Source organism: Monodon monoceros, unplaced genomic scaffold (genome assembly GCF_005190385.1).
Source record: "Monodon monoceros isolate NGI ecotype Baffin Bay Population unplaced genomic scaffold, NGI_Narwhal_1 Super_Scaffold_10, whole genome shotgun sequence".
Lineage (NCBI taxonomy): Eukaryota > Metazoa > Chordata > Mammalia > Artiodactyla > Monodontidae > Monodon > Monodon monoceros.
This window is the reverse complement of record NW_021703766.1, coordinates 9987336-10000144: the sequence shown is the minus strand read 5'-3', so window position 1 is coordinate 10000144 and position 12809 is coordinate 9987336. Positions and strand designations below refer to the sequence as shown.

Sequence of the window (12809 nt, the reverse complement as noted above, 5' to 3'; positions counted from 1 at the left end):
CACTTACAAGGTACATAACCTTGGACAGGTTCCTTTCCCTCTCTGAATCCCCATTTTCAGGTATAAAAGGGAAACAAAAAAAATGTATTCCAAAAGTGGTTTAAGGGTGTAAGGAAGCACTTTCACCCAGTACCTGGCACATGGTGAGAGGCAGGAACCACAGATGCTGTTACTGCCGCACTGTTAGATGCAGGGAAGGGAGGGAGAGGCTTGCTGCTGAGTTCTTACATTCTACAGAGGGAAGGGAAAATCAATTAAAAACAAGTAGGGCTTCCCTGGTGGCGCAGTGGTTGCGAGTCCGCCTGCCGATGCAGGGGACACTGGTTCGTTCCCCGGTCCGGGAAGGTCCCACATGCCGCGGAGCGGCTGAGCCCGTCAGCCATGGCCGCTGAGCCTGCGCGTCTGGAGCCTGTGCTCCGCAACGGGAGAGGCCACAACAGTGAGAGGCCCGCGTACCGCAAAAAAAAAAAAAAAAAAAAAAACCAAAAAACCAAGTACATGCAAATCTCCATTTACTGCTGTTGCTGGGAGACTGGATTGTCTTGTTCATTTTATGTTCTGGGTCTGCAGGTGAATTGCAGAATCCTTTTTATTGCAAATTCACTCCTTCTTCCACAAGTATTTACTGAGTCCATGCTATTTGCTAGGCACGTGGGAGAAATGAGGCTAAATTAGATGCTGATCTTACATTCACCTTGGGACTTGGAGAACGGAGGGTACAGATTTTCTATAAATGTGAGGGACGGCACTTTTCTGCTTAAATACAGAATGCTGAGCATTATTTACTTTAGAAAATCATTGAGGATCTTGCAAGGGCCTCTCATTGCCTGAGTGAATTATTTAAGAACTAAAAGAGGGGGTAGGGATGCTGTAAATAGATATGTGCTGAACTTGTGTTTACTACCCATCATTATTTATATAATAATACGAATTATGATATATTATTACATACACTACTTGTATATTATGCTAGTTATATGTGCATGTATATTACATATGCACATATAATATTAATTTATTATTATACTAATTATATAGTGCAAATGGAATATTATATGCTAGGTATTATTATATATGCATATATAATACTAATTGTACCTATACACATATAATGCATATCATAGGTTACTCTAATTATATATACACAATTGTTCTAATTATATATAAAGCTGTCCCTCGGTACCCACAGGGTGGTAGTGCCCAAGACCACCGCCTTCCCCCCACAGATACCAAAATCCAAGGATGCTCAAGTCCTTGGTGTAGTATTTACATAACCTATGCACATCCTCCCGCATACTTTAAATCATCTCAAGATCACTTACAATACCTCATACAATGTCAATTCTACATAAATAGTGGCCAGCATGTGGCAAATTAAAGTTTTGCTTTAGGGAACTTTCTGGAATTTATTTTTTCCTGACTATTTTCGAACCATGGTTGGTTGACTCCACGGATGCAGAATCCATGCATACGGAGGGCCAACTATAATTATAATATATAATACATTTATGTATTATATATCACATATAATGTTCATATATATTACATAATAATTTAAATATGTAAGTAACCCAGTTACTTATATCATTTCATTTTACTACCACATGTATCTTTCTCTTTAAAACGGAAATGGTAAAATTCTGCTTGGGCCAGAGACTAGATATGCTCATTAAACCTATACTTTATTCCCACTCTGCAAAGCTAAAGAACGTAGAAATCTGCAAAATGACGAGGGGCTTCCCCATTACATCAAACCCCTCTCGTTTCTCATGCATCTATTCAACAAGGTTTACCAAACCTCTGCTCTGTGCCAGACTCTGCCCTACGCACTGGGGTCTGGAGCCACATGCGGCACCGTCTCTGACCCCCCTGGAGCTCACAGATGGGTCAGGGAGCAGCCCCAGCAGGCCGTGGTGGCCACTGTCCTGGAGGAAGGTCAATGGTGGCACAACAAGAGGCAAGAGACTCTGCCTGGGATGCTGGGAAAGATTTCTAGAAGACGATATGCCTCAGGGGGAGTGGCTGTGATCTGCAGAAGACACTGGAAGGCCAGGCCATGACAGGAAGGGGAAGGTGTGTGGGAAAACCAGCACTGCTGCAAAATAGCATGAGATGTTCTGGAGAGTAGGCAGTGGACATGCTTCCACTGCTGATATCGCCATAATAATGTGAAGAAAAAAGTAACAGGAGTCCCAGTAGCAATGATAGCAAGTGTTTATTAAACATTCACTATTCCAAGCCCGTGGATGCATAATGTCATATAATCCCACAACAATCTTCGTGTTCATATAGTATTGTGTATAATGCATATTAAGACAAGTGATCAGAGGAGCTGATACTTTACTCAAGGTCACTCAGCTGGTGAGTACAGCACATCAAGGTCTACCACATCGTACCCTAATGACCTGGGCCCAGGTCCCTAGCCTCCGTAAACCTCAGCTCCTTCCTCAGTAAAATAAGGTTGAAGGCTCATTCTGAGAACGCTATGGGATGAGGGTCATGACCAATGTCAGTGATGGCTCACGTCTGTGTGTTAGGGAGTGGATATTGGAAAAGTGGAGGGCAATCATGTTAGTGAGGTAGACTGGGTCAGATCCCAGAGGGCTGGCCTTGTGCCATCAAGTAAAGGGTGTGCATTTCATTCTGAAGGCCATGACAGGCACTGGGAAGTTTTGAAACACAATGAAATGCTCAGTGTTGTGTTTGAGAAAAATCACTCTGAAGTGCACGTGGAAACAGCCAGGCCGGTTAGAAAGGTGTTGTCATAATCCAGGGGAGGAAGTGACACTCCCAAGAGCTGTTGAGTGGAAACAACAAAGGTGCTAATTGGATGTGGGGCGAGGGAGGAAGAGGGGTCCAGGATGACCCCCAGATTCCTGGCTTTAGCGATGAGTGAGTGGTGCAGTTCCATCCACCGAGGCAGCAAATGCAGTGAGAGGAGTGTTATGGGTTGAATTGTGTCCCCCCACCCTCATCCAATTCATAAGTTGAAATCCTAAACCCCAGCACCTCAAAATAGGTCCTTATTTGGAGGTAGCGTCTTCACAGAGGTCAAGTTAAATGAGGTCATGAGGGTGAGCACTAATCCAATATAACTGGTGTCCTTACAAGAATGGGAAATATGGATGCAGATTGGCATAGAGGAAAGACCAATGCGAAGAGACCTAGGGAGAACACCACCACCTACAAGCCAGGGAGGCATGCCTGGATCAGATCCCTCCCTCACAGCCATTAGAAGGAGCCAACCCTGCTGATACCTTGATTTCAGACCTCTAGCCTCCAGAACCGTTGAACAATAAAGTTCTGTTTTTTAAGCTGCCCAGTTTGCGGGACTTTGTTCTGGCAGCCCTAGCAAGCTAATATGAGGAGTAACTCATTTGGAGATAGCCATGAGTTATGTTTTGGATGAGCTGAATTTGATGTGTGGTTTCTGGAGAGCCAGGTGAAGACAGGTGCCAAAATGGTACTTCAGTACACAAGTCTGGGGCTCGGTGGGACTAGAGATAGAGATTAAGGTTATCAGGCATCTCTGCTGCGCCAGCACCTACAGCACAGTGTGATGAGGTAGCACACAGTAGGAATTTGAAAAGGAGTTGAGTGGATAAACGTCAGGTTTGCTTAAGGACAGAGGAGGGGCCACACGGCTACGAGAACCAGCTCTAAGCTCCCACGCCAGAACTAACAAGGTGAGCTCAAGCCCTGTCGAATTTTTGAGGATCGTCATGGTGGTTGATGCTATTTACACTCACTAGGAAGGAGAGTCCCTTTTTTTGTTCTTCAAAATCAGGGGATAAAAAATTTAACCAAATACCAAAGCTCTTCTTAGAACAGAGAACTATAGCCTGTCTGGAGTCTCAGGTTCATGCCCATGTTCTGAAATATTGACCTCCAAGTGAGTGTGTCAGTAATGTGTCTGTTTTAGGCAGCAACTTAAAAGTCTGCTTAGCTTTAAATGCCAAAATAAGTAGACAGCATGCATGGCATCATAGAAAATGGCAGTAGCTGGAAGTCAGGAGACCTTGCTTTGAATCTCAGGTCTGCCTCTGAAGAATTGGGTTACCTTAACCTTTCAGAGTCCCCTCTCCCTGGTCTATAAAACAATAAGGAGGGGGTAATTGGATGATCTTGCAACTCTGACATTCTCTGATTCTCTCAATATTGCCTCTAATAGCAAATGTTGGGAAAAATCACGTTTCCACAAATTGACCTTCCAACCTGATTGAGTCTCCCAACATGAAGACACGTAAATAAAGTGAGAGGCTGTAATTCATATCACAGATGCCTTTGGTAGAATAATTTCCCTCCTTAATAATTTCTGCCTTCTTAAGATGGTAGATGGAACACTGCAGAGAGACAGTACTTGATTTTAGGATGCATCTTAGTTAGCAGCAAATTGGGTTTTACTGGAAGGTTTCTGAATGCACACGATCACAGTATTTTGTCCAATGACTTAAACTTCTAACGATATTGAAAAAGGATATGGGAAGATTAGCCATTCCTAACCACACCTGTGATTTCTCTTGGACCATTCGAGACTTAAACCTCATGCAATGGCATTTTCCTTATACACCTGGACACCTCAGCCCTGGTGTAACAAGCCAATAAGGGGTACTGATGATTAAGACTGATTACCTATCAAGTGTCGTGTTTTGTGCCAGGTGCTGGACCTATGTTACCTGTTGCCTCATTTAGCGCCCCCTGTAGCAGGTGCTGTCAGCCACACCACACCTTTTCTGCACTCAGCGTGCTGAAGGTTGCTTACTTAGGGCTCCTGACTGGCTGTGGAAGCACGTTTGGCCTCTGAGGACAAAGACGTGCCTAAGAGTCACTGCTGCAGAAGCAACCCTCAACCGGTATCAGACAGAAATTTGGTGGATAAATACTCCAGCTTCCTCACTACTTGGTTTGGATATGTCCGAGGCATATTCTACACTTGCTCATGGAGTTCCTCAGAGGGACTGAGTTCCAGTTAGCGTGGTGGATACTGACTTGATAAACACACCCTTTATTGGCTGCCTTCTACCCTGGTATTTCCTGTGATCCTATTCCAGATAAAGGATTTACTCTCAAATCCTTGCCTCAGAATCTGCTTCTGGGAAATCCAAACTAAGACATCCTCCAAGATCCTAGGGAGCAGGTAGTATTAGTGCTAATTTATAAATGGAGAGCCTGAGGGTCAATATGGTTAAATAACAGTTGTTATGTCTTGGTACTGGGGTTTTGCTGGCTCACCTTCCTCTGCACCAGTGGTTCTCAACCAAGGGAAATTTCGTCCCCAGGGGACATTTTGAAATGTCTGGAGACATTGTTGGCTGTCACAACTGGGGGCTTGCTGCTGGTATCTAGTAGGCAGAGGCCAGGAATGCTGCTAAACATCTCACAATGCACAGTTCAACCCCCCCACCCCCCGCAACAAAGGCTAATCCAGCCCAAAAAGGTCAGCAGTGGCAAGGCTGAGAAATCCTGCTCTCCACCCAGTGAGACTAGCTGCTGGATGGTAGCTCTCTTGTGTGACTTGTCTATTGTATTTCACTCCCAGGGCCAAGCTGTGGCTCAGCTGTGCTCCACTGTCCCCAATGTGACTGTCTTTGGAACAGCTTCTACTTTCAAGCATGAAGCCATCAAAGACTCCGTGACTCATCTCTTTGACAGAAATGCAGACTACGTGCAGGAAGTGAAAAGGTAAGATGTTTGCTATAAAGAGCACCAGGATGGTCCTTGCACTTCTCTCTTAAAGAACAGGAGCATTCATTTAGAGGAGGGCTAATAACAATCATAATTGTAAACATATATATTACTAGTCCTGTGCTACTTCACATGTATTCATTCATCTAATCCTCTCAACAACCTTATTATTATCCCCATTTTGGAGACGATAAACCTGAGGAACAGAGCAGTTAAGTTACAAAGCTAAATTGTGAGAGCTGCTATAACACTACCTTAACACAGAGAAGTTTACTTCTCGTTCATTCATGTAACAGCCCCAGGGAGTGTGGACTCCAACCTGGGTGTGACTGAGAGCCACCAAAGGACCAAGGTGGTGACATGATCAGATTTGGGTTTGGAAGAGTCACTGGTGCGTCATAGAGAATGAATGGGAGGGGACATCCATCTGCTGGCTGTTGTGGTCTCCCCGGGGGAGACGTTGCTTTATAACATGATCCATATTCCACTTATGATCCTTATGGCCCTGTGCATGTCAACACAGGAAATCAGATGGAACACCCAGCTGCCGCCATGCTTTCAGGTGATTTGTGTGTCTCACCCCTGCTGATTCCCAGGCTCTGCTCCACTCACAGCTCCTGGGGGGATTCAGAGATGTCCCAGAGCCACTGGTTCTGTATTTCATTCTCCAGCACAAAATCAGAAGGTACAAAGGAATTAAGTTGTCCGGCTAGCATAGCATCATAACAAAGAAACAATTTCCTCCAAATCACTGATTAAGATGAAAAATTGAAGGGTTGGAGGATGGGAGATTTGGTTGTTTGAAGTGATAGATTTAGACCGGATTAGGTGAAACTTGGGAAGTTTTTCGGAAAGGAGAGTCTTCTGACAGTCTGAATTCTCAAATTTAAAAAAAATTTTGAGTGTCAAGATTTGCGTGTCATTTAAGGTTGCCCCAGTATTTCCCATGTGATGTGAAAAGAAAGCTTTAAAGCTAGATATTGGAAATTTACCACCTGTTTCTCAGATGTCCAGAGATTGCAGGCATTTTTTTTTTAAAGTATAGTTGATTTACAATAGTGTGTTAGTTTCAGGTATATAGCAATATTACAATAGTGTGTTAGTTTCAGGTATATGTATGTTATACATACATATATATATACATATATATATTTCAGATTATTTTCCATTATAAGTTATTACAAGATATTGAATAGAGTTCCCTGTGCTATACAGTAAATCCTTGTTGCTTATCTATTTTATGTAGTTTGTAAAGACTTCCAGAATATATCTTTGCCTACTTTTATAAACTTCCCTCCTTTAACTTGCATCTTTCAAGCTGTGGCCTGGAAAATGAACTACCACTTTCCCTTCAGCCACCTTTCCTTTCACCCTCTTAAGAGATATTTCTTCAAGCATCCTTTCCTCTGTTCCTGCACTGACCTGCTTAATAAATACTGAGTACCTAGCAGGTACTCTGCTAGGGCAGGAGATCCAGCAGAAACCACCTTGAGAATCACTGTCTTCATGGAGCCTGGAGCCTCGTTGGGAAGAAGGGACAAGAGATATTTTAAAAATTCATTGATTTATACTTCTGATATGTGCTTTGGTGGAGAAATGCAAGGTGCTAGTCATGTCATCCATCAACAAGTGAGATTTGGGCTGAGAACTGAGGGCTGAGAATTTGGCCAAAGGAAGAGCCTTTCTGACCAAGGAGAATGGCATGTGCTAAGGCCCGGGGTCAGGAAAGACTTGGTCAATTCAAGAATGTGAAAGGAGACTAGTGCAGCTGTAGGCTGTGGTCAGAGGATGTGTGCGGTAGTGGAGAGGAGGGTCGGGAGGTGGCGGCTCTTCTGAAGTGACAGAGGCCATAAGCAGGGAGCCTCTGCTGTCCCCACGTCCCAGGTAGCTCCACCATCCCCCATGCCCTCAGTGTCCTTGACCCGCTGCCTTTAGCCCCAGATTCAGTGACTTCTTCTGATGTCGGAAGAGCAGAAGCATCTGAGACCCACCTGCCCACCACCTTCCTGCACATGTGACCTCCAACAGTTCCTTCCTTACATTTTTAAGTAGAGATTCTGGGATTAGCCTAAAAATGACTGGGAAGCTGCAAATATGTTTGTACTCTCTGTCCCACGAATCCTACGCTCAGGATATAATCCGAAAGAAAATAAAAGTCACGGGTCCACCCTGCTTGCTGCAGACCCAAGCACTGCTTCTGCTTCATTGTTAGGTGCTCAGGACATGACGACAGGGTGAATTACAGCATTGTCTGTAAAAGCGAAAATTCAGAACCAGCCCCCACTATCAACATAAGGGAAACGGTTTGGTAGATTACACTACACCCACACACTTGAGTATTATGCAGCCCCTTAAAAAATGGTAATTATGAAGACTCTGTCAGAAAATGAAAAAAATACCTGTGGTAGCATATTGAGTGGAAAAAAAGCAGAATGCCAAATTCCAGCTACACTGTGATCACAGCTTTGTATAAATTCTTGGCGCGTGAGGGCATAAAATGAAAGGGGAAAAAAATCCACCCACTGAGATGCAATAGGAGTGGAATGCTGAGTGATTTGTCTTCCTTTTCTGATCATGGATATTGTTTGTTACACTGTGTAACACACTGTGTAACACAACACACTGTGTTGTGTGTAATCAACTAGAAAAAATAATAACATAAAATTTCTTGGGATGAAAATTCTTTTATCAACCAGTCACTCAGTAAGCTTCTTTTGAATATGTTTGCATCCTAGAGCCAGGCATTATAAAGGGAATAGGGGAAAAAAATATTTATAATACAGACATAACCTTTATGTCACTTCCCCATTCTCTGTTCCGGAGGAGAGAGAAGAGGATGCTTGAAACCAAGTGGAAGAGTTAGAAGCCTTGAATTGTGTGCATCTGACTGTAAGGGCTTTAAAAGTAAAGAGGGAAGAAAGACCAGAGAGCACGCCAAGGTGGACAACCCCAAGGAGGTGCTTGAAGAGTGGGAACTCTTTTAGTCGGTACAGAGAGGTAGGGAGCGAGTCCCAGGCAAGGCGAGGGGGGCACCAGGCTTTGTCTGTCTCCTCCCACTCTGCTGAGCATTTCAGTGAGATCATTGTAGGTGCATCCTGAAAGATGAAAATTCCTTATCTTATATAAAGAAACTGAGACCTAGTGGAAATTAACAAGAGTCTAGCCACCAGGAGAGAACAGAGAGAAAGCGATCAAGAAAGGATTCCTAGAAGTGGTACTACATGCACGTGGGAACCGTCAATAGTAAACTTTTACTAAGCAGCCTACTGTGTGCCAGGCACAGTGCTGGGCACTCTGACATCACCTCATCCCTCTGTCATGAGCTTGGAGGTGATGGTTAAAGCTAAGGCACAGATGAGTTCTCAGAGAAAAGGGAAGTCTGAACGAGAAGAACTGTGTGGAGAGCCAAGGACCCAACTGGAAATGAAAGTTACAGTAAAGAGGAATTAATTTCTCGACAAAGTTGAAGGGCTTCTTACTCAGTAACGGCTCTATTGCAACTACCACCACTCAAGAGAAATTCTCCACTGATCCAAGTGGATGGGAAGCAAAGAGGCGGTATTCTCAATAAAGGAGAGAGGGGTTGGGGACCAAGGAAGGACAGATAGGAAAGTCTCGGATCAGCAATCCCAAAATATCTTGATGCTGAATTTGGCCCACAGAATCTCTGAGCTGGGGCTATTTCTGTTTGCTGTTTAAGTCTGCAGAGATTTATGACAGAGGGAGAAAGCAGAATAGGAACTGTTGCCTTTAACCCTCTGCCCTTACCCTCTCTGCTTTTATGTAATTACGACTACACAAATGCAGGCAAGGCAGACACTCCCAGAAATTGGGGAGCGGGGGTGAGCTAAGAAATGAGGATGTCCTCTGTGCCTCTGATGGGCTACCTGCTCTGCTTGTGATATTCATGATTATTCCATTAAAAGATGCTGCTAAGGGGCTTCCCTGGTGGCGCAGTGATTGAGAGTCCGCCTGCCGATGCAGGGGATACGGGTTCGTGCCCTGGTCCGGGAAGATCCCACATGCCGCGGAGCGGCTGGGCCCGTGAGCCATGGCCGCTGAGCCTGCGCGTCCGGAGGCTGTGCTCCGCAACGGGAGAGGCCACAACAGTGAGAGGCCCGCGTACCGCAAGAAAAAAGATGCTGCTAAGGTGCTTTTCAGTGTAAGGATGACCAAGGGAGGACCTGACCCAAGCTTACTTGTGGGGCCTGGAGCAATTTAAGTAGACCCACTATCCAGTTCAGTCTGATCCACTGATTGGGCTTATAAGGACTGAACAGGGGATGGAGCGCTTTTCAATTCTGCAACTCTCACCTGAAGGGACATTGCTGGCCTCTAAAGGGAACAATGTCTGCTTAAAGGTTTGACTTCTACAGCAGAGTGTCCTCACCCTCAGGGCCCTGGGAGTGACACCTGCCTCTACCCAGCTTCTCTTCCACAGAATCCATCTCCTCCCCCCGCTTGGCCCCCAGTTCACCACTAACCTCTTAAAGGATGCAATGACAGCAACGGGGAGTGAATTTGTGGCTTATTTGACCCCTGTGCATGGCCCAACCCTGTCTTGCCTGATTCAGCTATAGAAATGCCAAGAGAGATGTGGGAGGAGCAGGTGGCCTGGATATGAGGAGACCTGCAGTATCTCCTTCCAGTGTAAAGCCCAGTAAAGCAACCCCCAGCTTTGCTCAGCCCTCGCTGGGAGCTAGAAGTGGCAGTGGTGGTCACCCCTGGGCTGGCGACAGCCCACCCTATAAAACCCTACTCCATCTCTGGGGCCCTTACTGAGTTTCTGGACCCATTTCCCGCAGTCACCTGACCCCACTGAGCCTCAGTTTCCTCATCCATCAAATGGGTATAACAAAGGCCCTGAGTCTCAGGGTTGGCATGAGGTGTCATGAGATGAGACTTAGGAAGGCTCAGCGCTGTGCCTGGCACACAGTAGGTGCTCCTGAATGTGGGACTTTAGGAACAGCTAGAAGGTCTGACTGTCTGGCGTGGTTAGTGGGAGGTGAGGATGGGGAAGTGCGCAGAGCTCATGGTCACCCATTGCTGTGGGCGTGCCCTGCATTTCTGCAGAACCATAGTCCACAGGAGAGAGGAACAGGCCGAGGCGGGGCAGCTAGCGCAAGGAGATGTGATTGGCAGAGGAGAGAACGTGGACCCACAAGCAGACTACGGATATGAAGAGCATCTGGCACGAAGTGAGGAGAAGCGACGGGCGGGTCCATCGGGGGTTCCCTGGAAGGCGTGCACAGCCTCACATTTGGGAGGCTGCCCCTACGCACGCGCAGCATCCTTCGGGCAAGGGGAGAGATGTCAGGGAAATGAAGTTCACGGGGAGGACTTGATGGCCCAGGCGGGCTGTCTAGGAGAAGCAGAGCAGGATCTCACTTCCACAGGAGGGAGCAAACTTGGCAAAAATGGATCTGGTCAAAGTGAGAAAAACAGGTGCATAGCTACCCGGCCTACGATGCAAGGTGGGGAGCTGATCAGTGGGTCTGCAGCCCAGCCCAGAGCCCCCCTCAGAATGTGTACTCAGACCTCCCGCCTGCCTCTCCAGCCTCACCATGCAGCAAGCTCCCTCGCATCTTCTTTACTCCAGTCTTCCTGCCTACCAGGCTCCTCCTGAATAGGGCTTTTACACATGCTGTTCCCTCCGCCTGAAACACTGTTCCCACCACTCTTTCCCTACCTACCTCCTCCAACTGCCACTCGTCACTTCCCCAGGAACATCTTCTCTGGCAGCCCTGATTGGGCAAACCCTCAATTTGAACAGCTTCATAGTACCTTTGTGACACTAGACCCCATTCACTTTCAATTTAACTTTTATTTAACTATTGATTGATGTCTGCCTAATGTAACCTCTAAAAGGGGAGAAATCAAATCTGTGTGGGCTCACCATGATACCCCCTGTGCCTAGTGTGGTGCCAGTGCTAAATATTTAAGGAACAAATTAATTACTACTAAAAGAAAAACAAGGCTGCCTCAACCTCTGAGTAACTGGTTTAGATGAGGCGTTTCCAAAGTGTGGAGCTGGAATCAGCAGCATCAACATCTGGTAACTTCTTAGAAATGCAGATCCTTGGGCCCCACCCCACACCAAGTACATCAGAGCTAGGAGCAGAGGGAGAGGGAGGGCAAATCGCAGTTGTACCTTAACGAGCCCTCCAGGAGATTCTGACACACATGCAGGTTTGAGATCCACTGGCCTAACTCCCTGGTTATGAATTTACAGATGGAACTTGAACGGACACACCCATGAGATAAGCACACTATTGGGTGGGAAGCTAAGCTGATCACTTTGGAAGAGCCTTTGTAATGGGCTGGATTTTGGTTAAGACCTGAGGGCTTTTGAAGGGCACATTCACATCAAGACTCAGGTGCTCCCTTCAGCAGCACATATACTAAAATTGGAACAATACAGAGAAGATTAGCATGGCCCGTGTGCAAGAATGACACACAAATTCGTGAAGCGCTCCACATTAAAAAAAAAAAAAAAGACTCAGCTATCAGGGGCATGGAGCAGTTGACTTAGTGTATGAACCCAGGAGATGCATGTGTAATTTCCTAGTTGGTGACACTCTGGACAAAGCTGTTGACGTCAGTTAGTGGCAGGTCCTGAACTTCGCTGGGGGATGAGGGTGGGGGTAGAAAAAGTGAGCAATGTGCTAAGACAAGGTAACCCTGCAAAGGCACAAGTCTGAGGAAGTGCCATTCTTGTCTGAGCAGAGCACGGCCCAGCCAGAGTTGGGAACTCTGTAGGTAGGAATATATTCCCTACAATCCCCAGAGCCTTCCGGTTCTACTGCCCCTCCTGCATAATCTCTTTTAACCCAAGAAGCCCAGTAGATGTTTGTTAAGTGCATGAGCGAGTGAATTAATAAATGTATAAATAAATGAATGGAAGAAGGGATCTTCTTCCTAATAGAGTACAAATGTGGACTCCCTCTGGAGCCCTCCATCACTGTAGGAAAATCCTCTCTATTTAACCCTTTTCCTCTAGGAGTATGTTTATAGGTTGAACCTGGAGATTGGACGAATAGAAGTTTGCAAGTTAAATTAACGTGCCTTTATAGCTTCACTGAGACCCAGGGAGGTGGAGAGGGAAGAAAGCCAATCCTTGGTAG

General features: G+C 45.9%; 1 protein-coding gene and 1 non-coding gene across 2 annotated transcripts in view; both read left to right on the top strand.

Annotated features, from left to right (window-relative positions):
- The window catches only part of VAT1L (vesicle amine transport 1 like), a 146712-nt gene that overhangs the window by 56819 nt on the left and 77084 nt on the right, over positions 1 to 12809 (top strand). The window contains exon 4 of the mRNA XM_029208434.1: positions 5540 to 5682. Within this exon, the coding sequence (XP_029064267.1) occupies positions 5540 to 5682 (143 nt within the window). The remainder of the gene's footprint in view (positions 1 to 5539; positions 5683 to 12809) is intronic.
- On the top strand, positions 12063 to 12169 carry LOC114890096. The gene has a single exon (XR_003792233.1). It is a non-coding gene; the product is annotated as a U6 spliceosomal RNA (small nuclear RNA).